The 26,398-nt window shown below is 51.0% G+C and overlaps 2 protein-coding genes across 2 annotated transcripts; both read left to right on the top strand.

Moving 5' to 3' along the window:
• Nucleotides 1-1,871: 1,871 nt before the first annotated feature.
• On the top strand, nt 1,872-13,349 carry UNC119B (unc-119 lipid binding chaperone B). The gene is made up of 5 exons (XM_019727864.3): nt 1,872-2,158; nt 4,855-4,968; nt 7,116-7,224; nt 7,348-7,520; nt 9,577-13,349. The coding sequence occupies exons 1-5, from the start codon at nt 1,915-1,917 to the stop codon at nt 9,687-9,689; spliced, it is 753 nt and encodes a 250-aa protein (XP_019583423.1). The 5' UTR covers nt 1,872-1,914; the 3' UTR covers nt 9,690-13,349.
• Nucleotides 13,350-15,229: 1,880 nt separating this feature from the next.
• On the top strand, nt 15,230-26,174 carry ACADS (acyl-CoA dehydrogenase short chain). The gene is made up of 10 exons (XM_019727865.3): nt 15,230-15,387; nt 16,476-16,627; nt 22,706-22,855; nt 23,102-23,213; nt 23,680-23,831; nt 24,115-24,285; nt 24,356-24,493; nt 24,638-24,733; nt 24,942-24,998; nt 25,181-26,174. Exons 1-10 carry the CDS (start codon nt 15,339-15,341, stop codon nt 25,331-25,333), a joined length of 1,230 nt encoding a protein of 409 aa, XP_019583424.2. The 5' UTR covers nt 15,230-15,338; the 3' UTR covers nt 25,334-26,174.
• The last annotated feature ends 224 nt before the right edge of the window (nt 26,175-26,398 follow it).

Raw genomic sequence — 26,398 nt, 5'->3', positions numbered from 1 at the left:
ATTTTTTTTCAATAGAAAAAAGTGATTGAGTTTGCTTTTAATTTTATGAGAAAATAAGGCTACTTTGGCTTAGTGTCTACCTTCCAAAAATAGATCCTAAGTTTTTTCATAAGTACACAAGCAGCCCGTGATCATAGGTTTGTTGTGATAAAGTAGCACAGAACAGCTCTAAATAGTGTCACCAGTGAATATATCCCCATTTAGTCCCTTTCCCCCCGAGGGAGCCACCATTAACACTTTAGTGTATATCCAAACCCTTTCCTTTGCGGCTACAAATACACTTCTATATATTCATATACTTTTTATTTAAAACAAATGGGATTCTGTTTTTTCACTTAATACAGCTTTGAGATGTCTCCATAGTAGTACATGTAGGTGGATCTCATTCTTTTTAACAGCTGCATAACATGAGTGCAACTATAATGTATTGTAATTTTTCAGTGTTTCAGATGGTCCTGCAGTAAACATCTTTGTACATACATGTAGGCTAAGTTCCTGGATGTGGAATTGCAGGTAAAGGGGTTAAAACGTTTGTTATCCTTAGCAACAGAAAAGCTGCGGTCCACATAACTCTAGTCCTGGTGCTCTGAAAACAAAGGTTCAGTGAGCAAGTGAGTGTGGGAAGTGGCTGCACGCTAAACCCCCCTCTTGGTGATTCACAATCAAGTAGCATATTAATAGTTCTGGAAATTCATCGGTAACCACTCACTGCTGAATGGTTTAAAGAGTTGATCGCAATGGGAAAGACTTTAGTTCTTTGTACACATCTATTGAAATTTCCCTGAACAGTTGGTAAGTGCCACCCAGTGGTAATTTCTCAAACACAGGACAGACAGCACTTAGATAGGAACTTGGCCACATATTGTTCCACCTGGCTGGGCAACTGGGGTGGAGTCAGGTTTGGATTTTGTCCAGGAATGAGGCTAGGCTTGTCAACCCCTCCCCTGCCCCTCCCATCAGGTGAGAGGGACCCAGCAAGGCCTGGCATAAATGAAGTCTTGAGGCTGACCACGTGGAGAGGGGAGAGTTTCATTCTGGCCTGTCTGGCTGAGACGTGAAATCAGACTTAGCAGACACACTTTGCATTAGTCAGGCCCAGGCCTCCAAAGCAGAGGTCACTTGGGGTATAAGAGGGCAGCCTTCCCCCACCCCCCCACCCATTTTGTCCAGTTGGTGAAATCATGGTTATCTACCAAGGTTCAGTGCAGAGGTCACCGCTGTGAAGCCTCTCCCCGACCCCCCAGACCACTGCTGTATACTCTGGTAGCACTTTTGCTGTACCTCTGTCACAGCAGTCAGCACTCTGGTTTGTCCTCTGGTTGGTTCATTATACTTACTGGGCTCATTCATTCAATCAATCATTATTGAGCACCCGCCACGTGTCAGGCATTAACTAGACTGCCCAGTACAATGGTGAATAAGGCAGAGCCAGTTCCTAACCTCATTCATATTATATTCCCTGTAGCCCGGCCCAGTGTCTAGTCCAAAGCCTGGCACAGTAGGGTTTAGGAATGACAATCTAATTGGAAAGCTGCCTTTGCATAACTAGCACTATTTTAACTTACCTTCAGTGCTACAGCTTTAAAAACATTTTCTCCGATAGCTTATTTTTTTTTTAAACATTTTCTCAAGATGCCTTGACCACAATTTACATGACGAGTCCCTTGACCGTACAAGATCTTTTCTTAACACATTTGGGGTGACTTTGGGGGCCTGATGGAGTGTCTGGGGGGTACAAAGTTCTAAGACATCCCTTGGGCCCATTACCTGGCTGTAACAAAGCTGGTGAAAGGGCGGCCTGACGCGGCCCCGCCCCTCCCGGCCCCGCCCCTCCCCAGGTGCCACCCCGGGCCACGCCCCCGCTCTCCATAGTTACGGCGCTGTGGAGGCGGCGGCCATCTTGGCGGCGGAGCGATGAGCGGGTCGAACCCGAAGGCGGCGGCCGCTGGGTCGACGCCTGGGCCCCGGGGGCTGGTGACTGGCAAGGAGGAGAAAAAGAAGGCAGGCGGCGGCGTCTTGAACCGGCTCAAAGCGCGGCGGCAGGCGCCCCACCACGCGGCCGACGACGGCATCGGGGCAGCGGTCACGGAACAGGAGCTACTGGCTCTGGACACCATCCGGCCCGAGCACGTCCTGCGCCTCAGCCGGGTCACCGAGAGTGAGTGCGGGACCGGCTGCGCCCTCCCCTCGCGCCGGGCCCCGGGCTCCTTGCAGCCTTCAGCCGAGCTGGCTGCTCGGGGTCCACCCAGCCACCTTTTCCTCTCCGGCCGGCCAGGCCACGCTGCCCACCGCTCCGCCGTGCCGGGCCTGCGCTCCCCACCCTCACCTAGCCCTTGTTGGGAAGCGGTTCCTCTTGAGCTTGACTGCATTTTCCTGGGTCCGGCCACACCGGCTTCTCCTTGGCCGGCCCCTCCTCAGCTGGACTTCCTTGGTAGGGGGCCTCTTAGCTTAACCGGATCCTCCTGAGCCTGGTAACTGGGCCCCCCAACCATCAGTGAAGTTCCGGCTCAGCCAGGTCCCTTTCCCTGTCTACTCCCAGCTTCTGCAGCCTTCTGGCAGCCCAGACCCTTACTTGCTTTCTCTGCGTTTCCCTCCATTCCGGCTCCTGACAGCCTCTCCCCTCTTTCCAGCCTACCTTGGCCCCCACCCCTTTTGGCTCCAAGCGTTGCCCCCTTGTGTGCAGGTGTGTTCTTCCTCAAACTCATTGTCATGGCATTTCATGCAAATTTGAAACTCTGCCACATTAAAAAAAAAAAAAAAAATAGTAAAGTTTCAGTGTATGTACAAACTCCGAAATGGGAATCCTGCCTTTGACATTTGTTCTAGTGAATTAAGAATTATGTCAGGATTTCAGAAATGAGTTTCTGGCATAAAATGCAACCATCCTACTACACCTTTTCATTGGTAACCTGTTTCCACGAAAATAAGACCTGACCGGAAAATAAGTCCTAGCATGATTTTTCAGGAGGACATTCCCCTGATCATAAGCCCTAATACAGCTTTTGGAGCAAAAATTAATATAAGACCCGGTCTTATTTTCGGGGGGAACACTATGGGTGGGAAGAAATATATTGCCCACCCACTACCCTGTATCTCCTCTCTTTTTCAGTTCTCTTCCAAGCCAAGCCCTGACGTTTTTTTTCTCTTGCTGCTATTTCCCCTCAAGAGTTTGCGGTCACCTGGTTAGGCCCAGACTTCTAACTCTGCAGTACCAGGACTCCTTTGATGGCTGAGGCTGCCATAGTGTTACCTGCTGAGTTGCTTTCGTGATCAGCTCAGGGCTGCTCAGGTGTACCTCAGGGAGCTGGTGGCAGCTCCAGGTATTTGGGGATGGGAATTTGTGGGAAGGGCCTTGGTCCAGACTGAATGAAAGGGCATTTCCATCTCCTAAAATACTTTTAATTTGATTCTGGATATTTTGATGTCCCCATTTTCCACCACTGTTTGGGTTGGGACTGTCCTCTTCGTCCCTGAGTATATCTTTAGAAAGTCTTGCTATTCAGTTTCATTGAAACATTGTGAAAAAGCAGCTTTTGTTCTGACCCAGTTTTCATTTGGGGCTCTGAAGGTACACAAATGCTTATCAGCTGGTCTTCCTAACCTCATGCTTTCTCCTGATACCAGGGCTGAATTAGGCCATTCTAAGGCCTGGCCCTAAGCAGCATTCTTTGTGGGCACTCAGGCCCTGTGTCGGAGCTTGGGATCGGTGCTCTGCAGCTTTTGGAGAAAGCCACAGGTCACAGCTTGGTGACCTCTGGATTTTATTACTCTTCTTAAACTCTGTTCCCTTCAGCAAGTTATCTGTTGCGTACCCTCGAAAGGTGCAGAACCAATTTCAGCCTTTTTGGGAGTTACAAAATAATCAGTAGCTCTCAAATTTGCCATCTTACTGGAGAGACAGCTTGTAAAACATGGAACAGTTAACACAGGCAGGCAAGATAAGATGAAAGTGCCAGAATGAGTTGTGGAGAAAGTGCTGTCAGGAGTCATCCAGAAAGAAATCAGTGAAATTTTCTATGATCAGTATTTTGATTAGCTGCTCAGGTTGTTGTGGGCTCTATTTCACTTTGGCCTGATGCCCTCTCTCACTGGCAAATTGTCCTGCCTCCTGTGTAAGTATGGCCCACCACCTGATTTTGTACAGCCCCCAAGCTAAGAATGGTTCTAACATTTTTAAATAGTTGGGGCAGGCGGGGGGCGGGGGGGGGGGAAGGAATGCTATCTTGCAACACATGGTTATATAAAATTCATATTTCAGAGTCCATAAATAGTTATATTAGAATACAGCCATGGCCATTCATTGATGTGTTGTCTGGCTGCTTTGGCATTACAGTGACAGACTTGAGTAGTTGTGACAGAGACTGAATGGCCGCAGAGCCTAAATTATTTATGATCTGGTCCTTTACAGAATAAGTTTGCCGATCTCTGCTTTGTGATACCCAAGGTTGGTAAACAAGCACTGTATTAGCCATTAGATCAGTATAAGTGTTTAAAAATGGATTTCTAAAAAAATTCTACCCTTTTGTGACATCCCTTTTGTTGACAGTCAAGTTTGTAGGCCATTTTTGAGGTGTTTCCAAAGAAATCTCCTTTTTTTAAAATCCCTGTTTCTAAACGTGTGATGATAATCTTTCATCCAAGCCAAGTCCGTGCTCTTTTTTTCTTTCTTTCTTTCTTGGATCCCCTCGTACTCTCCACAGAACTTTTGCTTATAACATAAGAGGAAGTTTTTGTGTTTGTTTTAAGTGAATTGTGTAAGGAAGAAACCTGAGTTTGCTTAAAAACTTGAGAGGAATATGAACGGTAGTTTTGGAGGGTTATTTAATGGCACTGTTCCCGCTCTCTCATTTTCAGATTATTTATGTAAACCCGAAGACAACATCTACAGTATTGATTTCACCCGCTTCAAAATTCGAGATTTGGAGACAGGGACGGTGCTCTTTGAGATTGCCAAACCTTGTGTTTCAGGTAAGCCTCTATATCATAGCAGTCACTTGATAGTTGGAGCAAAAGGCCTTTAAAGCTTGAATTTTTGTGTGCCATTGCATCCTATGTCATGGACTCCGGTGTGTCCCATTTCCATCACTTCCTGAAGCCTGGCCTGCCGGTCATGCTGGTTTGAAACTGTGTTGAGAGGCTGGTGTTTGTTGAGTAGCTACTCTGTGCTGGTCACTGTGTTCCACAGCTTTCTGTTTACATCAGCTCATGTAATTCTCACACGTCTGGGAGGAATTAGTATCCCCATTTTACAGATAAGGAAACTGAGGCCCGGAATTTCCCAGTGACTTTCCTAAGGTCCTGTGCTCTTTCATCTCACCATATTGCCTCCACTTAGGAAAGGAATCCTTGAAATGAAGCTGTCATGAGCTTTGACTCCTGGGGACACTCTGAAAGGTGACACTGAGGATTTCAGTCCAGACCAGGAGACAGTGTCACCTCTCTTCTCCCTCTCTTTCTTTTAAATAGTGTCTCGTAGTTTCCAGTAGGTCCTAGTTTGGATTTTAATCTCCATTATTTTCTGGATGAACAGAAAGCCCAGGCATATGAACTCATCTAGTTGGGATTCCTTAAATTAGCCTTGAATTGGTGTTTCCTGTGCTTGTGATGCAGTCCCAGGGTGATTCATTCCTGGTTGGGGAACCACACTGTCTTTGGAGTCCATCACTGAGCAGTTAGCACCCCCTGGAGTTAGTTACTAGAACACCAGCAGAGATAACCCATCAGAGTAGCAACTGGCGTCTGTATTAATAACTCTTTTTGCAAAGCTTTTCCCACCTGATTGCTACTCAGAAAGAGCCTGTAAATTTGGTAAGGCAGGTATTAGTACCCCAGGTAAGTCAAAAGACTTTCCTGAGAAAGTCTCAGCTCTGGTTAATTGCACAGCCAGGGCCAGAGCCCTGGTCTCGTCGTCCCACCCAATAGTCCTTACGCTGCTATAATCTAGTACTGACCAAGGTGCCTGAAGGCTCCAGCTTGGGGGCACTTAGCTTGGATTGGGAGGGTCAGGGCCAGCTGGCTTCCTGGGTCTGTGGAGTTCACGTCTGTAAGCCACGTGTCCCAGTACTTAGGATGTTTCACTGATCCCGGGACTACTTCAGGTACGTGGCTTTGAACTCAGCTGCAGAGACTCTCAAAATACTTTGCTTTTCAACCTCTCCAGTCTTTACCTTTAAGGACCTTGATTCACTTGGAACATGCTCATACCAACATACCCTCCAGCAGCACTTGTTCTGATGAGCTGTTCTGAGAAGATTGGCCTTCCCCTCTTTGAATCATATTGTTGGAGCTAGGGCTCCAGAGTCTTTGGGTACGAACTCTACTCAGTGTGCTTGCCCAGTTGCTCTTGGCTTGTCACAGGCAGAGATGTTTGATGCTGAAAAAGACTTCTCTTGTGTCGCACCCACGTTCAGCCTAGACCTGGAGAAAATATCCTTGCTGGACACTGGTGGCTACTTGAGGGAGATAGCTCTTTGTTCTCATTGAAAACGGTTCTGCGATTACAAATCTTTCATTTCCTGGGTTCAAGAATGCATTAAACCAAGGACCATCATCACCCTTGCGGACCCTCGTTCAGGTCCCACATACTGGTTCACTGCCCATCTGCTTCACCCGTTCCCGGGTGGGCAGTGTTGGGCTGGTGTGGCCTGGCATAGGCATTCATCCAAGGAAGTACAGTATTTCAAGGCTGTAGGTCAGTGCCTGGCATTTAAATAACACAGTCCTTTCTCGGGGTTTGTCTTTGCTGCGTGTCAGAAAGGTTTACGTTCTCTGAAGGCGCCTTTTGAGTAGCTTCAACTTCCGTAGTCTCCTTCTTTTGGTTTGTTACTAGCACGTGAACTTGGTCGTCAGGCCCTCAGGGAGATGGACCTGGATTCAAATCCCTGCCCCCCGCACGGACTGTTTGGGAGACTTTGGACATGTGACTTCACCTCTCTGAGCTTGAGCTTCCTGATGTGCAAAATGGAGAGAACAGGCACGCCTCACAGTGTGGTTCTGGCTCAGCACAGTGCCCGTCAGCCATCCTGCTGCTCGTGCCGGTGCTGCTCGTGGGTTGTGCTGTTTGGGTTGGTGGGGCCCAGAGGACGGTGCGCTCCAGATTCTGTGTGTACTTGCAGGCCAAGAGGAAGAGGAGGAGGAAGGTGGAGACGTGGACCTCAGCGCAGGACGTTTCGTCCGCTATCAGTTCACACCAGCATTTCTCCGCCTCCGGACAGTCGGGGCGACGTGAGTACCAGCATTCTCTGAGGGGAGAACATCCTGCTGTTTACAGAGAAGGATGGTCTCTGTGAGGTTGTGTTTTGGGGCAGGAGGAGGCAAAGTAGGGCTCACAGAGGTTTATTTTTGCAGGGTGGAGTTCACCGTGGGAGACAAACCTGTGTCAAACTTCCGGATGATCGAGCGGCACTACTTCCGGGAACGCTTGCTGAAAAACTTTGACTTTGATTTTGGTTTCTGTATCCCCAGCAGCAGGAACACTTGTGAACACATCTATGAGTTTCCCCAGCTATCTGAGGATGTCAGTACGTACACCCTGACTCAGGCAGCATTCCAGTTTCTTAGGGCGACAGGAACAAGCCTTGAGATCCATCTGGCCCAACGCCCTCGTTTGGCAGAGGAGGGAATCATGACCTGATGCATCTCTAGTCATTTGCCCTCAGGCTCCTTATTTCCTATTGTTCCTAACGTTTCAAACTCGGAAGGCGCAGGGAAGGTTTCAATACCAGCAGTCCCTTTTAGGTGCAGGCTATGGGAAAGGGCGGGAACTGAGGGCGATGAGCACCTCTCCTCTCCACTGTTAGTCACGGTTTCCCACTGTGTCGGAGCCCTCAGCTCCCTGCTCAGCACTCTAAACCTTTCACATTTTCCTTAATCACAGCTAGATGTGAAACGGGCTACATAGAATCGTAGGTCTGAGGACCTCCTCTGGCTCATTCTCTGCAAGTAGAAGGTGGATTAGATAAACTTAGAATAGGTCCACCAGGAAATAGGGGGCTCTTACAGGTTTTGGAGCAGAGCGAGTGGCATGATGGAACAGTCTTAGAAGAGAAATCCTATACTGCGGTGGAAGACCTGGGGAATGCACCAGCGGGAGAAGGCTAGGCAAGGGAAGATAGGGACTTCATTAAAGAGAAAGAACAGGCTTTTGCAGTGTCAGTGACTTTGGTCTAACTATCTCAGGGCTGCAGCCTCTGTTAGGAATTAGGGAAACTGATCCCAAACAATGGGGATGTGAGTGGGATCCTATGGAAAGTGGTAGGATTTATTTAGTTGGGTTGTGAGGAAGGATCTACATATACTGACTGGTTTTCTCAGAATCCCAGGTCCTTAAAATTGTCATATTCTCACAACTAGGTACTCTGCTTGTGTGGCAGTACTGTCCCCAGGTAAAATGAGGATTGCGAAGATGTGGGACAGTGTTCATGACAGCAGCTGGGCCTGGTTTGAACTCAGCTCTCAAGCTGGGCTGGGCTGTGTAGATACTTGAAAGAAAAGATTATGTATAGCATTTCAAGTTTTTACCCAAGGCAATATAACTCCTTCTTGAAACCAGACAAGCTAAACAGCAGTGAAGGTCACATTCTGGATTTAGACCAAACCACTTTGGCCTGGGTGGGTTCAAAGGACTTAAAACAATGTTTTACCTTTTTAGAACTGGTGAAAAATAGCATTTCCTCCAGAGGACTCAAAATAGCATGTAATTATTAACTCAAGACTGACCCCAGGTAGTGACTGTTTAATTCTCTGGACTCTCCAGCCTAGTTAAAGAAGTCTGGGTAATGGCCTGAACAAACAGGAGATTTAAATCTGGATCCCGAGATAGGCAGACCTTTCGCTGAATCATTTCCAAGTTAATGCCCTGATCCATCTCTGGAGAATGGTACACCTCACTTTGTCCCTCTGTACTCATGTACGCCTCGAATTCCTTTGGTTGCCAGGGGTGTCTGTGGGCAGTGGCACAGTGAGGCACAGCTTTCTGAATTTGGACCAGAATGTCTAGGGCAGGGGTGTCCAAACTTTTTTCAACGTTTTTCACCAAGGGCCATATGCGGTAAAATACACAAACAGCCGGGCCACTCATTCGAGGTGAAGTACGTATTGCCCCACCTGGTTTATTTAAGTAAACGAAATATATTTTTGGAATTTGCTATCAGCCAATTAACAATGGATCTTGGGCTGCAGTTGGCCCGCGGGCCGCAGTTTGGACACCCCTGGTCTAGGGGAACACACCGGAAGCCCTGAGTAAATAAGCTGCTATGGGCCATGTTGGTAAAAGTGTAAGCCCATTCTCCGGGGGTGCTGACCCAGAGTCCAGGCTGGGGATCACCAAGGAGGGACTGTCAGAGAGTTGTTTGCATCCTGGTCTTGAAGTAGGTGTCGTGTTCAGTTTGGGCACTTCGGTGGTAACCGGTTCTCCCCAGCTCTCAAAAGCTGGCTCCCTTTGTGCTGACTTCATTATTCTGGGAGAGTGTACTCACATTTTCCAGAAGGCCCAGCATATGAATTTTAGAGAGGATGCTAAGTTCCCACCTAGCCCATGGGGCAGACTTACACTTTTTTTCTTTCCCTGACTTGCAGTTCGTCTGATGATTGAAAATCCCTACGAGACCCGTTCTGACAGCTTCTACTTTGTTGAGAACAAGCTGATAATGCACAACAAGGCTGACTATGCCTATAATGGAGGCCAGTAACTGCTGCAGGACCGAACAGGGGAGGTGCTTTGCTGCGGCCCGAGGTCCTGGCACATGAAGGTGGCTGAAGCTGCTGTTAGTCAACATACATCTGGAACCTCACCCCAGGAAGCCGAGGGTGGGGTGGCAGTTTCCTGTGCTCCAAGAGAGGTGCCAAGCAGTGCTGTGTTTCCTTTCCCAGTATTTTTTTCTTCCCTTTCTATCCCACCCCTTAGGTCACAGAGGTACTATAGTAAAAGTAAAAGATTAGGAAAGGCTCTTGGAATCCAGATAAAAAAGACAGTTTATTTTCATGTAGTCATAGCTGCCTACTGGTTGACCTGACGAGCCCGGGTCTCTGTGGCAGAGCTGTGCCCGGGTGAGAAAGCTCTGGCCGGCCCATCTGCCGGTTAGCAGCTCTTCTGTAGGTTCCTAGGTGCTGTGGGAAGCTGCAAGGTCAGCCTCTTCAGGCATTTCTTATCACTTCCGGCGTTGCCAGCAGCACAGTCTGACCTTACCCTGTGCATAGTTGTAAACCAACTGGAAAGAAACTTGAAAGGGGGTGGAGGGGAAGAGTGGTGCCAAGAGTTGAGGCACTAGGGATGGGTAAGGCTGCTAAGCCGAATGATCCATCTTAGGGAGAGGCCTGCTTACCTGCCTGGCTTCCAGGATCCTCGGCCAGTCCTGGGGATCCAGCAAGGTGTCAGCCTGGCAGTGCCTTCCTGTTCTCATTTTGGAGGAAAGATGACCTCGCTCTGCATCTCCCAACTCCTCACTTTTGAGTATCTCCTGAAATAGAATGTGTCAGTTTTGCTCTTGGAACAATAGCATCTCTCGAGGCCAGAGCAGGCCTCATTGTGTGTGCGTGTGTGGTTTGTTTTGCTTTCTAGGCTTCTTTTTGGGAGGTTTTAGAAAATGTCAGTGGTGTTCCCGGAGTATGTGATGTGCAGTTAGACTTCTGATAGTACTAGTAAGGCTCCCGGGGCGCCTCTGGCTCGCGCTGGGGCCAGGCTGAGCCAGCAGATCCCTAAAGGAGGCATTTGGTTTTTCTCGACACGGCGTGGCCTGGAGGACTGGCTCTTGATGGGCTTTGCCTCCGAAACTCTGTAGATTTCTTCTTCAGGATTTTCCTCTCTGCCTTTCTACTGAAGTGGTTTCTGGAACCATCCTGGCAGGGCAGATCTAAGTGATGTATATCTAGCTGATCCTTCAAATGCTAGTTGGAATTGTTTGGGGTGTTAGGCCCCTCAGCCTGTTTCACCTGTTCCGATCAGAGAGGGGGGTTCTCAGAAAAGCTTCCTTGCACATCCTGCTGCGTTTGTCCTCAGGCCTTTATTTCATCTCCTTTGCTCCCTGCGGTGTCTGACTGTGTGGGTAGCTTTAGGTGCTCAACCCGAACTCCGTAAGATTGTTGTTGCCAGGATTTAGCCTCGATAGGAAGGGGGCAGTAGGAAGGGCCCAGGTATGTGGGTGCGGCGTCACAGTAACTGTGACAGGGGAGTTGTTTCCCAGGGCGCTTGGGAGGAAGGCCGTGTGGGGCCAGGGAAAGAAGGGCCAGCACTTGGCCACAGAAGCCCCTGTGCATTCACTGACTAGTGTTGCTCCCAGTTTGGATTCTAGAGCGTGAGTGGCCTTGAACCTTGGCCCAGTGCTGTGTGCCAGGCCAGAGTCTGGGCTCTGCCAGATGCCGACAGCTTTCTTACTGAGCAAACCCTGGCTCAGCCCTGTGTGCCTGCACTGGATCTAGCCACTGAGGGAAGGAAGAGACCGGGCACCCTGCAGACCGGAGAATCTCAGAACTGGAGCCGACTACAAACCAGGTGCCTTACGTGGGGCTCTGCCCCATATGCTGCTGGGGAAGCTGCCTCGTCCTCATTCCCTCCCCATCTGTGGACACACAGCACTGCCTCCGGTCCTGTTTCTCATCGTGCCTCCTCTGACACATCTGTGTGTCCTGTCGAGCTTCAGAATTACCCCTTCTCTCTGTGACAAGCTGATTGGGAGAGTTTCTACCTTTGATATTTATCCTCTAGGAGGTGGTCTCGAGAGCTGCCCAGAACTCTGCTCAGTAGAGTGTGTCTTGGAAATGTGTCCCAGGGCAGACTGTGTCTTGTCCACTGTGGGCTCCTATCTGCCGTGTTAGCCTTTGCTAGGAGGAGGACCCCGAGGGCAGAAGAGGCAGGCACTCTGGTGCGAATAGTGCTAAGTCCTCTTCCCCGTTAGCTTGCTTTAGTCTCACTGGAGACCATTTTTAGGCCAAGTGCTCAAACTGCCCAGCAGGACAGGGTTTGCCATCTTTTACGACGGGAGGTCTGGTGTTCTTTACCTGAGACTGTGGATTCTTGTGTCTAGCTACTCAGGAAATCTTGAGAAGCATTGCTACTCTGGGGTGTTCACCAGGGTGAGGTTGAAATTCAAGCTTTTGTACCTGAATTGGAGAGACTTGGAAGTCGTACTTTCTCTGAAAGTAGCTGAACCAATCAGAAGTTGAATCAGGAGGCCGTGTTATTAAGGAATCTGGACTGTTTGTTGATAGCCATTGTCTTTTGGGTGATACAATGGGAGGAAAAAAAAAACTCGCTGCGTGGGAGGCTGTGCAGTTGTTCAGAGCTGGCATCTGAGAGGCAGCTCCTGGAGGGAATACATTCCAGTGCACTGGCAGGCCCACCTGGTGCCACGGGGCCCGCCGCCTGCACCCCTGCCTGCCTTTCCTGTCTTGCTCTCGTCCCTCTGCCTTGGAATCTCCTGGGAGAGAGCCTCTCTTTTCCTGTGAAGCCTTTGGGCTAAGACACCCTTCTAGCTTCTCCAAAGAAGGTCCTGGTTTATTTAATTCTATGTTCTACAGAGTAAACAGAGAAATAACAACTAACAGTAGTTCTGGGTTAAAGGAGGCTCTCCTTACGTGTTAGCTCAAAGCTGTCTTGTGAAGGCAGTTTTCAGGGGCGTGTCCTGAAGACACCCAGAGTCTGGGCCATCTGATTCCCAAATAGCGGTGGTGATTTGTGGGGGTTCGGGCTAACTAACCATAGACTGGAGATTCTTGAAAAGGCAGTGACTGGGGAATCCTCCACTTATTTTTTCAGTTGAAGTGGAACTCCTTTGTGGAGTGGGTTTAATAGGCTGTGTCTAATGTACAAATACGGTGAGTCTTGCCTTGGTGTGTCCTGCCACCCTGGTAGGCTCCCAGGGTACTCTTTTTCCTCTGTAAAGTCACTTTCTCTGGTGGCCATTGTCACTCTGATATCAGCGAGGTTTGGGGAATGGGGACAGTCCTAAAAATTCCAGCAGACTCCTTGCTGGTGCGCGAGGATCCCTGATCCATGTAGAGAGGGTGCTGCTGTGCCTGGTGTGGAAGCCTACTTATCCGACATCCTGTTACGCACATTCTGTTACAGAACATCTTAGCCGCAGGAAGGAGCTGGTGGAGGTGGATTTACCCCTTGTTTTACAAAGGATCATGTAAAGTCATTGAAGTTTTGAAAGTCTATTTTTTTCCCTGTAAATCTATTTTTCACAGAATATAAGAAACATCAATGACCTGATCTGCCCTTCCTCCTCTTTCCCGTTTGCCTAAGACCCTCATTCCAGTTTGTATTGTCTTTGGGTCCAAAGTAAACTGGGTGATTTATTTGTATAAAATGTTATTTTGCCACAAGAGACAAATAAAAGATTTTCACAGTATATGTACCCTCTCTTATCTCCTGACTGGGCCCCTTATGTTACTGGGGGGAGGGGGGAACAAGTATGAGGTGGTGGAGGCCTTTCTGTAAATAGTTTGAACATAGCTGGTTTCTAGGGTGATTGGGGAACAGTATTGGACTTTGGGTTTAATATTTTCGCTTTATTTTGCTGGGGGTGCTTTGAGAATTAAAAATTTATGTACATGTTTAAAACGGTTTATTAAGGTGTACTTTAGTAAAATTCAACTTGTTTAAGAGTATAGTTTAGGGGTAGCCTGGTGGCTCAGTTGGTTAGAGCACAGTGCTCATAACACCAAGGTCCCGGGTTTGATTCCCACATGGGCCAGTGAGCTGTGCCCTCCACACCTAGATTGAAAAAAACGACTTGACTTGGAGCTGATAGGTCCTGGAAAAACACATTGTTTCCCAATATTACCCAATTAAAAAAAAAAAGTATAGTTTAATGTGTTGACAAATGTATACAGTCTTATTACCCCATCACAGTCATTATACAGAGCATTTCCATCGCCCCAAAAAGTTCCCTCCAGTTCCTGGTGTGTGTGGCCAGTTCCCTCCTTTCACCCCAGCCCCTTGTAACTGCTTTCTGTCTCTGTTGGAGAGCTTGCACACCTTTAATATGAAACATCCATGTTTAATGTCACAAACAATACAATTTTACAATAAGTCTGGTTTAGATGGTCTGGGGCACCTGAAGCAATTATTGGCCTCTGCCCACAAACTCCACTCAGCATTTCCCCTTCTATTTTTCCCTTTTTCCCTCCACCCAGGGCTGGTGATGGGGTGGGGGTGGATGGAAAGGTGAGGAAGACTTCAGAGCATTTGCCAATGACAGTGATTCGATTGGCTTTAAAGTACTGTGGATTAGGGCCTTTTAAATTGAAGCATTTCTTTTAAAGAAAAGGTAACATATTAAAGACCTCGCTGCATGTTTTGATTACTCTCCAGGAAGGAGAGGAAGGTCATGGCAGAAGACAATTTTTGGTGCTTGGGTCACTGCTGAGGACAGATACCTGGCTGAATTATTGGTGGAGAAAGGCAGCTGGAGGGATGTGTGGGTGCCTGGGAGGGTGTGGAAGTCTGACTTGCCCTTGTGCTGAGGGAAGACTTGCCAGGTAAGTGAAATACCATAGCTTCTTGAGCAGGGTGAAAGCGTCCTGCGGAGGATGCTAAGGACCAAATGGATGGCATTAGAGGGCAGTGCCCCCTGCTTCCACGGGGCTCTGCCCCACGACTGGGGGTGAGACAGCTAGGACTACAGTGGCACAGGGAAGTAGCAGCACTCCCCCACCTTCACAAACCTCTGGGGGAAAGAAATCTCCCTCCCAGCAACCCAATTCCCTAGGCCTAAATATTAAGCACCAGAGCAAGACAAGACCCTTTTCCACTCGTGGAATTTACGGACTACCTAGTGGGGTTCTCCATAAGATTTCAGATGCTAAGTGCCACAAGTAAATAAACCATGGGATGGAGAGTAGGTGGAGAAACACTGGCCTTCTGGGGTCAGGGTTGGCATCAGTGAAATCTGAATGAAGAGGAGCATTCCAGCTGAGGGAACAGTGATTGCAACAAGAGGCTGGAACAAGCTAGGGGTGTTAGAGAAAAGCTGCCTTGTGTGGCTGGAGTGAAGACAGTACAGGGATGGTGGGCATGAGGCGCGGGGAGGTCATATAGAGCTTTTTAAGCTACGAAATTGGATTTTAGGAGAGAGGAACCCACCATCGAGGAGTTTTAAGAACGGATGGGGACAGACCTCGGAGACCACGAACCAGGGAGACTTTGTTAGGTTTTATCTCCAAGGAGAGAGGCGGGGTGTGGGCGGAGCCGCGGCAGGTCCCGCCCCCCAGGGTGAGCGCGTGACGGCCCCGCCCCCGAGGCGTGAGGGGCGGGCCCTGTGATTCACGCAGAGTGCCCTGTCGCACTCGAACGCTAGCTCGAGTGGACGCTGAGGATAATCCCGCCGCTGTCCTTCATGGCCGCCGCCGCGCTCCTCGCTCGGGCCAGCGGCCCCATCCGTGGAGGTGAGTGCGCTCCGGTTCCGCGTCCGGGGCTGGCCGCGCAGGCGGGAGCCCCCGCGGCTGGGTCTCCTCCACCGCAGGCGGGCGGCGCCCCTTCGGAGAGCGCGCGACCTTTGCCCTAGTTGGGTGGCTCCTCGCGCCTGCGCGGCCCGACCTGCACTAACCCCTCCGACTCCTGCTCTGACCCTCCCACCCCCAGTCCGGTTCACAGGGCTGCATTCACATCTCCCGCCTCTCATTTCACCCCCAGCGGAGATTCAGGGTGCGCCCTTCCTCCGGAGCCAGGCCTGGAATTGAACCCACACTCCATCTGTGACCGTGGTTGGCAAGACACTGGCCTCCTGCCAGCCTCAGTTGGCCCCTGTGTAAAATGGCCTCAATACTGTATTACTATTCCAATAGAATCATAAGGATTAAATCATAGGGCGTGTAAAACGCTTAGTGCAGTGCCTGGCATGTAACAGGTGCTTAGTAAAGGTTAGTTAGCTCTTTTCCCATCTTATTTCTCTCCAGCTGGAGCAGCAGGGACACCGATGGCCCGGGCTTCCTTTGCCTGGTGAGACCCACTCACTCTGAATAACAATAAAGGGAACTTCATGGAGAGCAGTCTGCCAGGCCACGTGCTAAGTGCTACAGTTAGTAGCTGTCTAATCCTCCCACCCCCAGACACTTAATTTTGTTGTGTCCGCCACATTTTGTATTTAGCTGAGGCTGAGTGAAGTTAAGATCCTTCCCTGAGATCACAGCTGTGATTGAAGCAAGAATAGTAAGCATTCAGTGGGAGGGTTCTCAACAACAGCACTGTTGACATTTTGGGCCCATAATCCTTTTGTTGTGGGGTCTGTCCTGTGCTTTGTGGGATGTTTAGCAGCATCCCTGGTCTCTACCCACTCCATACCAATAGCATTCCCCCCCTTCAGTTGTGACGACCAAAAATGTCTATGGCTATTGCCAGATGTCCCTTGCGGGGCAAAATCATCCCCCATGGAGAACCACTGAGTGCGTGGATCACCACCGTTATTATTTTATTATTAATTACGCAAGACCTCTTGCGTTCCCCTTCCCCTAACTCCCACTCTTCTTGCTGGCAGCTCTGTGTCGTCAGTTACATACTATCTACCAGTCTGTGGAGCTGCCCGAGACACACCAGATGCTGCGTCAGACATGCCGGGACTTTGCCGAGAAGGAGCTGGTTCCCATCGCGGCCCAGGTGGACAAGGAACACCGCTTCCCAGGGCCTCAGGTGAGAGTACCAACCTCGGGAGCCCATGATGGTGATCAGCCCTCCGCTCCTAGTTGAGAGGTGACAGGGACAGCCAGAGACGCACTGAGACTCCAGTCAGAAAACCCTAAGGCAGGTCCTGGGACCCAGAAAACGCTTTGGAGGTGTCCCTTGTCCAGCACAAGGCCTATAACCAGGATGTAACTTTTGGAATGACAGTAGTGATGGTGGATGGTTGGCATACTTACTGTGTGCCAGGCATTATGCTAATGATATTATAGTAGTCAGCGCTGATAGCATGCTTACCACGTGCTAAGCACTGTTCTCAGCGCTTGAGAGGTATTAGCTTATCTGTTCCTCTTAACAGCCCTGTGTTGTGAAGGTACCGTTGTTGTATACCCTGTTGTAGAATTGATGAAACTCAAATTGGTGAGGGTTAAATAATGTGCCCAAGATCATGGAGTCAATGAACTGCTGAGTTAGGGTGTGAACCCACGTCTGTCTGCTGTGCTATCGTGTTCTTCGATTTGCATCAGAACACGTGTAATGACAAGTTCCTGCCGTATCCCCTGGCCTGGCAAGACATCTGGCAAATGGTGTAAATACTCAATAAATATTTGCTAAATAAGTAACTGGTGACAGAGTAAACCTTTCCGGCCTCTTCATACCTGTTTTTTAGTCTGAGGAATTTGAGTGTGGTCACCATTCACGTGTCTTCCAGGCTCTGGGGCCACTTTTCCAGTTTAGTAAGTGTTGTGTGTTCACAGTGTGTTGGGTTCTGTGCCTGGACTGTGGGAATACCCAAGGAGCTCAAAATGGAGCAGGCCATTTGAGCCTGCCATTTTAGGTTTTAAGCATTGGACATGTTTCATTTCATTTAATCCTAAGGACACTCCCACCTGCAAATGTCATCTCCATTTTGGAATGCTTGCAAGTGAAATAATGTATGTCAAATTCATGGTGCCTGGGAGCTAGTAATACTATTGCTATTTTCACTAGAGTTGAGAAAATTGAGGCACAGAGAGGTTACGTGATTTTCCCAGGTTTAGTGGCCTGTGGAGCTGGAATTCACGCTGAAAGTCTGGCGGCTCCAAAACCCTTCTCCATCCACTATCCACGTGGTTATCCCAGCAGCCCATTTGGCAGGCAGGGAAGTCACCCGCCCCCTTCCCCCCTCCACTGCTCTAGGTAACCTCCTGTGGCACTGCCCTTGTCGTTCAGTGCCATCAGTGTGAAAAAACTCAAAATTAAGCAAATAGGCCATGGTAAAGCAGGAATAGTTTAGAGGTGCTGCCTCCAGAGCACTTGTCCCAGACATAGCTGTGTGTTGGGGCTTTCCTGCCATACGACAAACTACTTATTTGTCCTATGTGATTCCTATATTTTCTCAAATTATTATTAATATTACAGACAGATTTGTTTTTCTTCCTCATACCCTCTGACTCTTGTTAATTCCACCCTGGAAATGTCTCCTGAATGCCACTTCCTCTCATTTCTCCCGACCGGAGCTCATCGCTCTGTGTTCCAGGAGCAATTCCATCCACAGTCCGTAATTCTCCAGCGGTGCTTCTTGCAGTGTCGTGTCTGTCTTATAGCACAGTTACTTCAGACGGTCACTTCCTGGAGGCAGGGACGAGGTCTTGTTCACACTTGCATCTCCCTGGCCAGCCCATCACCCGGCACTCCGGAAGTGCTTGACATTTAACGAACGTTTGCTGGATTTGATTGCATTGAACCAGACGGTCCGCCCATCAGGTCATCCCAAATGTCCTTATCATCCTAGCACGTAGCACACACTGCAGCGCAAAGTGGGGACTAGAGGAGGTGGCTAGCGGGGCCTCTTGCCCTGACTAAGCTGCGGCTCTTCAACAAGGTAGGAAAGGTCTTCTTTAAACGGCTTAGTTTGACTCTAGTGAGCATGGGCATACTCGGGATAGATTTATTTTGATTTTTTTGAATTTTTATGAGTTTATTTGAGCCAAACTGACTAACAATTGCTGGGAAGCAAAATCTCAAAGGATTTGAGAAAATGATCCCGATTTGATTTTTGTTTTACACCTGAGCTTTAGAAGTGACTTGAAGCATTGTTTTTATATGAAGAACCCTCTAAACATTTCCCAAATATGAAGGCAGCCGGTGCTGAGGGCTTGTTCTGTTCATCACAGCGAGGAAAGGGGTCCTGCCCTTTCTCACATTTTCTCTTGGGAGGTGGGAGATTCCTAGCCTGGGCCTAGTCAGTGATTTGCCTCTTTTTAAGATGCAAGTCTGGGTTCTTGCTTCATAGACACAGGGGACCGAGAGTGACCATTGTGGGTAGTGCTAAGAGGTGCCCCTGGAGCCAGCTCTCAAGGTCAGGCTTTTCTGCTCAAATATTAGGGAGCCTGGTTATTGTTACTAGTCAGTTACCATCAACGTGCTTGGATCAGAAATGATGTCTTCAACTGGGCATGTGTTCTTTTTTTCCCACTGCTTTTCATTTTGTTTTTGGTTGCTCCTTTTTGATTCTCCTCTGCTCTCCACTGCCACCCTTGTTCTTCCCACGCTGCAGGATACACTTCAGAGAGTATACGTTGCCTCTATTATTGCTTCTGTCTCCAGTTTTTTCCTAGAATGTTCCTGTGGCTGGCCGTGTCATATTGCCAGAAATAGGGAGATCTATGTCAGAATGAAAAAGGTTGAGAGAAACAGCCCCAGTCATCACTGGTGAACTGGGATGGGCCTTGATTGTATATACCGTGTTTCCCCGAAAATAAGATCAGGTCTTACATTAATTTTTCCTCCAAAAGACGCATTAGGGCTTATTTTCAGGGGATGTCTTATTTTTTCATGTACAACAATCTACGTTTATTCAAATACAGTCATGTCATCTTCTTCTGGAACTTCGTCATAACGTACTAAATGCATCCGTCTGGCTGACAATCTTAATGGGGCTTATTTTCGGGGTAGGTCTTATTTTCGGGGAAACACGGTAGGCCCAGGGATGGGAGGGACGAGTTGGTGCTCAAGCGGACCAGCCCCTGTATTTGAGGGCGGCACCCCACCTAATTGAAATTTGCTGGCTCAACTCCAGAGTGATGATGAGTGGTAATGCGTTTCCTGTCACTGACGGAGGTAGATGTTTTAAAAGAAAACACTGATGGCGAGGAAAAAAGAGGGAGGGGAAGGGGGAGTGGTGCATGCTGGTGAGGTCACATGGGTGCCGTAATCGTGAACTACAACTTTTTATTGTAGTACAGAGAAAACTAACGAGCGAGCCAGAGGCAGATGGTGTCCCCCTCTGGAGAGGAGAGTGCCGAGACTTTGGCCTTCCTTGTGGCCTAGACTTGGCCTGACTGGGGGGTGGGGGGTTCCTGGCGGTCGCGCTTCTCCACGTGAGTTCCCGCACCTGCAAAAGGAAGATGGCTAACCCTTGTTCTGCCCGCACTCTCGCTGGGAATTTTGGTTTTCTTTTTGTTTCTTGGGGTGAAATGGAGCCATGGGGCGATTGACTAATCATTTACACCAGGGTTGGTTACTGAAGAGCGATGGGACGAAGAGGAGCATGTCTCTGTCCAGGGAAGTCTGGTGGTGTTTGTAGGGGGAGATAAGTGGAGGGTTTTTGGCCCAGTCTTGCTGGTCGGACAGAGAAAGGCTTTCAGCGAGGTCCTGTCTGGGCCTGAGCGTGAATCTTGGGAGACCTGTGTATTTCTAGCACCTGGGGAAATATGGCCCGGGCTCCTAACCAGCCCCAGCATTCTCTATTAAAACACTGTTTTCACCCTGGAACAGGTGTGTTAGGTGCCCTAAGCGTGGCTTCGAAAGGCGTTCTGTCGTGAGGACACGCTCGTGCTGGCACAGGGCTCTGAATCCCCAGATCCCATTCAGAGCTCTGCATACACTGCCCACTCCTAGTCGATTCCTGCCTGCTGAGGTGATGCAGCATTTCTGAGCAGGGTCACCTCCACTTCTTCCGGGTGTGTGGTGACTACAAAATGCTTGTCGTCTTAGCGGTTCTCAAAATGACAGCTCTCTGGCAGCCCTGCGTCCCATGTGGTGCTGTGTTTGTGAACCTGTACTTCAAACAGGACAGGTTTGTTATCGGACCGTTTCTGGAGGTCAGACATCCGTAGTGGGTCTTGCTGAGCTAGAATCCAGGTGTTGGCAGGGCTGCGTTCCTCCTGCAGGTGCTGGGGGGGAATCCATTTCCGGCTTCCAGAGGCTGCCAGCGTTCCTTGGCTCGTGAACCCCCTTCCAGCCAGCGTTTGTGTCCCTCTCACCTCTGCTTCCATCGTCACATCTTCCTTGCTGACTCTGCTGTCTTCCCTCATAAGGACCCTTGTGATGACATGGGGCCCCTGGATAATCCAGGGTAATCCCCACATCTCAAGTCCTAACTCATCCTCAAAGTCCCTTTTGCCACCTGAGGAGACATAGTCACAGGTCCCGGGGATTGGATGCAGACATCTTTGGGGGGCTGTCATCCTGCCTCCCACATGCTGGCTGTCTCCTTCCCCTCTGAACTGTGGCCCAATGTCGGCCTTGGGGGCTGTGGAGCTTGATCAGCACTTTTGGGGTCAGTAGGTCAGTGCCACTCCATAGACACTCTGTCCCCATTTGTGTTATGCATGGGAGACCCTGAGGTGGGTAAGGCCCGGACCCCAAGTGTAGTCTTACAAGACAGTTTCCCATGGGAACATTTCAAGGCAGAATCTCATGAGCAGTTTCCTAGAGGGGCACACAGCTGGTAACGGAAGGGCTGCAGGCCCGTAGGCACCACGTTTCTCCCAGACGTTACTGTCCAGAGAAGCACTTGTCAGCCACTTAATCATAATAAATGCTGTGCAGGCAGTGGGCTCAGCATTCTATCTGTGTTGGCTCAGTCCTTCGTTCTGTGAGGTAGGTACTATTTGGGGAAAGAGTATAAGACTTTTTAAATCACAGAAGTAATACTAATTAGAGAAAATACTGGAAACATTCTTATTAGCTGGCTCTTTTAAGTCAAAAGAGTATAAGAACATGTTTGCTGGAATCAAATGATTCAAAAGGGCTAATGAAAACCAATGGCCCCCTCTCCCCTCGGTCCTGCTCCCCAGAGGCAGTTGTTTTAGTTGTTTCTCCTTGAAGCTAGGTCGGTTCTGTTGTGGGCCATATTTCTCAGGTGGAAAGCAGAGGCTAAGGAATTGGTCCTAGTTCAGAAGGGCAGAGCTGGGCTGTATGCTGAGCTGGTTAAAACCCGGAAGTCAGTGCCAGATTTCAGTCCCAGCGGCACTACTGATAAGCTCTGAGCTCCGGTTTCCGCACCTGTGGCGTCCTGTTGACTCCTAGCATTGTTCTCACAGGGAGACGCAAATGAAAGAGCACACACAAAGCACTCATGCAGAATTTAGCATATCGTAGGCACTTGGTAATTCACCATTACTATTACTGTTATTCCAAATCAAAAATCCCAAGCCCTTACCATTCATTCATTCACTCCCTGGCACTGGGGATTTAGCAATGAGCAAAAACACAGCCTTTGCCCTTGTGGTCGGGGAGAAAGCTGTCAGTCAAAATGAGGACAGTAATAGGTGTGACAGTCCCGCTGCATAAGCGTTGCAGAGGAGACGCACAGGGGCTGCAAGAGCGTGTGATCACAGGGTTTGACTTAGTGAGGGCAGAGGTGGCAGCCCCCGGAAGCGATGCTTGAGCTGAGATCCGAAGGTGAGGAGGAAGTAATACATTGCTGACAGGAAATGGCATGTGCAAAGGCCCTGTGGTGGTGGTGGGGGGATGTGTGTGGTATGCTTACGGGCCTGAAAGAAGGTCAGTACGGCACTGTGCTTCTTACCTCAAGGCCCCGGAAGGCTTCCTGTGCCTTCTGCCTGTTCCCTGGTTGTGGCTGCAGACAGAGGTGAGCCAGTGTCGAGTGTGGGGGCTGGACGGCTTGAATGAATGATACTGTCGTGTACACGTCAGCTGACGCTGGGTCTTCAGCGTCTGGACTCGGGGACCAGGGTGTGGGAGGGTGGGGCCACAGGAACTGAGATCTTGTGGACACGGGTTCAGGATCAGGAGGTTTAGGGGCTGGGGAGGCTGGGCACTGGCTCGCAGCTGCGGTGGTGACATCCTTCCCTGGGCCAGGTGAAGAAGATGGGCGAGCTTGGGCTTCTGGCCATGGATGTGCCCGAGGAGTTCAGTGGTGCTGGGCTCGATTACCTGGCCTACGCCATCGCCATGGAGGAGATCAGCCGGGGCTGTGCCTCCACCGGGGTCATCATGAGTGTCAACAACGTAAGTGCCCCCCTGGGGCCCTGGGACACACAGGTAGAGAAGAGGCTCCTGTGGGTGGGCCGGCACTCGGCCGCGTGGCCCAACATCCGGGGCATAGCCAGGCCTTCGCTCCCAGCCTCTGACCTCCTCTGGACTTGGCCCTGCACGTAGGGCTCTGGAGAGAATAGGCCTCGGGGTGGGGTCCACCCCAAGGGGGGCAGGTGTGCCTGGGCTTGAAGGCCTCTGACGACTCCCCTCTGTCCCCAGTCCCTCTACCTGGGGCCCATCCTGAAGTTTGGCTCCAAGGAGCAGAAGCAGCAGTGGATCACGCCTTTTACCAAGGGTGACAAAATTGGCTGCTTTGCCCTCAGTGAACCAGGTACCACAGTGGGTCAGCGGTCTCCCTGTCCCCCCACCTCAGAATCAGGGTGACAGGCTCAGATGAGCTGGGCTGTCCCGGGGACAGGCAGGAGCTGGGGCCTCTGCTGACTTGGGTCACTTGCTCATCGCTCCGGGCTTTCAGTGTGAGCTGCTGGCGGTTGGGGTCTGGCTGCCTGGGATCTGCGGAGGAGCACAGGGTCGCTTCAGCTGAGCTGGGAGGGACGCTGAGCACTGAGGTCCCTTTGGCCCGAAGCTGCCCAGCTGCTGCACACCCTGCTTTGCTCTGAAAGCTTTGGGAGCCTGCGTGACCCTGGAGCTTTCTCTCAGGGCCCAGCCCCTGATTCTGGAGCCTGGTCATGCTCACCAGCTGGGGGCTGAGGCTGGGCTCCCTGCTGAGTAGGCAGCAGTATTTTTTGTGGGGGTGGTGGTGGTGGAGGTGAATTCTGAGTCTGTGTATGGAACAGGGAATGGCAGCGACGCGGGAGCCGCCTCCACCACTGCCCGGGCAGAGGGTGACTCATGGGTCCTGAATGGCACCAAAGCCTGGATCACCAATTGCTGGGAGGCCTCAGCCACCGTGGTCTTTGCCAGCACCGACAGATCCTTGCAAAACAAGGTGGGGACCCCAGAGAGAGGTCCAGTGAGACCTCTGGGCTACAGTCATTTCGTCATTTCTAGATCCGAATCTCCTTGGCCTGATGGATCTGTTTCTGCTCTGGGGCACGTTGGGTCTGTCCTTTTTCCTCCCCGGCCTGAGGAGCCAGCAGAGGGTGTCACTGCCCAGGGTCCTGAGGGGGGTGTAGGGAAGGGACTGGTTTGTGTGTGGTGTGGTTTGTGTAAGGCGCGTGGCCGAGGGCCGCCTCTGGGAAAGTCACTGACTGGCTTTATCTGCCTTTCAGGGCATCAGTGCCTTCCTGGTTCCCATGCCGACGCCCGGGCTCTCGTTGGGGAAGAAGGAAGACAAGCTGGGCATCCGGGGCTCATCCACGGGCAACCTCATCTTTGAGGACTGTCGCATCCCCAAGGGCAATCTGCTGGGGGAGCCGGGGATGGGCTTCAGGATAGCCATGGTGAGCCCGGCAGTGGGGGTGGGGACCCTGGGGCCCAGCTGGCCAGCCGCTGACGGGGGTGTCCCCACAGCAAACCCTGGACATGGGCCGTATTGGCATTGCCGCCCAGGCTCTGGGCATCGCCCAGGCTGCCCTCGACTGTGCTGTGAACTACGCCGAGAATCGCAGGGCCTTTGGGGGGCCCCTCACCAAGCTCCAGGCCATCCAGGTAAGGAGGTGGAGACTTCCGGAGCCCAGCCTGGATGCTGAAGGGGGGCAAGCTTTCACCTGCTCCATGGCCCCTTCTCTCCCCTCCTGTGCTTGGAGGGGAGGCGGCGTCTGGTGACTGGTGGGCTGGGCCTGGTCGTTGCAGTTCAAGTTGGCGGACATGGCCCTGGCCCTGGAGAGCGCCCGGCTGCTGACGTGGCGTGCTGCCATGCTGAAGGATAATAAGAAGCCTTTCACCAAGGTGCCTGTGGGGAAGGGGTCTCCCCAGGAGTTGGCCCTTTGGTGGGCGGAGGGACTGAGGGAGAAGTCCAAGTGGGGTCCCAGTTCTTTAGGCCTGTGGGCCTGTTGCTCCAAGGGAAGCCTCGTCAGGCCCTTCCCTGCTGAGGGGCCATGTGCTAGGGGCTCCCTGCAGGGTAAAGTTTCTGACCCCCTCCCCTCCCCGTGGTTAGGAGGCAGCGATGGCCAAGCTGGCTGCATCAGAGGCTGCAACTGCCATCAGCCACCAGGTGAGTTCCCCGCCCGGATCGGATGTGCTTCCTGGGCAAGGCCCCAGGGGTTGTGTAGCCCCCTGTGTGCCAGCTGCCCCTCCCCCAGCTGGTCCTTTTGTGAGGCTGATCCTGCCCCCGTCTTTCCCCACAGTGGGGAGGGGGGTCTCCTCCCTCCTGAGCCCCTGCTTTTTCCACCTCAGGCCATTCAGATCCTAGGTGGCATGGGCTACGTGACAGAGATGCCAGCTGAGCGGCACTACCGTGACGCCCGCATCACCGAGATTTATGAAGGCACCAGTGAGATCCAGAGGCTGGTCATCGCCGGGCACCTGCTCAAGAGCTACCGGAGCTGAGCCCCGCCGTGGGGCCGAGCACCACACCATCTGGAGTTGGGCGGGCCTGAGGACCTTGGGAAAGGGAGTGGGAGCCACATGGCCATGACTCTGACGCACAGAGACCGTAGGGCGGATGGGCAGGGGCCAGGCTTCCTCTTGCGAGGGGCCCCCAGCCCTAGCCCTTCGGGTGTGGGCTGGTTGGAAGTGGCTCTCCTGCCGCCTTCACCTCTATCCACCCCAGACCAAAATGCCTAGGGGCAAGTCTCGCAAAAGGACAGGTGACCTGCGTCTGAGGACACCCATCTTCGGCCCAGTTTCTTGGCTTTGCTCCCCTTCATGACCGTGCCTTACTTTCTTCATCCGAGGGGATGTGGCCTCCTGAAGGCAGGGCCGTGGGAAGGGCTAAGTTACCACTGCAGGGCTCCCTGTTCTGTTCCCGTGGGGCCTGGTGCTCAGCAGACCAGGTGAGACTCCGTCTTGGCACTGTCTGCTCTTTTCAGCCCCCCACCAGTTGAGGGGTCAGGAGGAGTGGGTGGGGGCCAGAATGACCAGGCCTCAGAGTACTGTTGCCCCGAAAATAAGACCAGGTCTTAAATTAATTTTTGCTCCAAGAGACGCATTAGGGCTTATGTTCAGAGGATGCATCCGAAAATCATGCTAGGGCTGATTTTTGGGGGAATCACGGTAGCAGCAGTTGGGCTAAGGCCCCAGGGCTGTCTTGGGAAGGCTGTGGGGCTGGGTCATTATTAGAAGCACCATTAACCTGTTCTTTGTAGAAATGAGTACAGGTGGGTGGTCTGATTCTGTTTTGAGACAGTCAGATGTGGGAACTGACTAATAAAGCATACCTGTCCCCCAATCTTGTGTCCTTACCTGAGTGCTGCTGGGGAGGGAAGGTTGTCCTTTAGTGTGCTTTCTGACAAACCCCACCCTGTGAGGGGGAGAAAAGGGGATGGGGGGGGGGAGAGAGAGAGAGAGTATGTGTGGGTGTGTGTGTGTGAGGCTGACTGTAGGGAGGGTCTGTCTGTCCTGGGAGAGCTCCAGAGCAGGAGGAGCTGGGTCCAGTGGGCCTAGGTGAGTGAC

The sequence above is a fragment of the Rhinolophus sinicus genome, chromosome 9 (genome assembly GCF_057876585.1).
Source record: "Rhinolophus sinicus isolate RSI-liver-muscle chromosome 9, RSI-T2T, whole genome shotgun sequence".
In the NCBI taxonomy this organism is placed as follows: Eukaryota; Metazoa; Chordata; class Mammalia; order Chiroptera; family Rhinolophidae; genus Rhinolophus; species Rhinolophus sinicus.
The sequence above is the reverse complement of the archived record's forward strand: the minus strand, read 5'-3'. Positions and strand labels throughout refer to the sequence as shown.

Excerpts from the sequence above, each read along its gene's own strand:
- UNC119B (XM_019727864.3), top strand. The coding sequence starts at position 1,915 with ATGAGCGGGTCGAACCCGAAGGCGGCGGCCGCTGGGTCGACGCCTGGG. Across the intron at positions 2,159-4,854 it reads CCTCAGCCGGGTCACCGAGA|ATTATTTATGTAAACCCGAA; the intron begins GTGAGTGCGGGA and ends TCTCATTTTCAG. Across the intron at positions 4,969-7,115 it reads TGCCAAACCTTGTGTTTCAG|GCCAAGAGGAAGAGGAGGAG; the intron begins GTAAGCCTCTAT and ends GTGTACTTGCAG.
- ACADS (XM_019727865.3), top strand. The coding sequence starts at position 15,339 with ATGGCCGCCGCCGCGCTCCTCGCTCGGGCCAGCGGCCCCATCCGTGGA. Across the intron at positions 22,856-23,101 it reads TCATCATGAGTGTCAACAAC|TCCCTCTACCTGGGGCCCAT; the intron begins GTAAGTGCCCCC and ends CTCTGTCCCCAG. Across the intron at positions 23,832-24,114 it reads ACAGATCCTTGCAAAACAAG|GGCATCAGTGCCTTCCTGGT; the intron begins GTGGGGACCCCA and ends TCTGCCTTTCAG.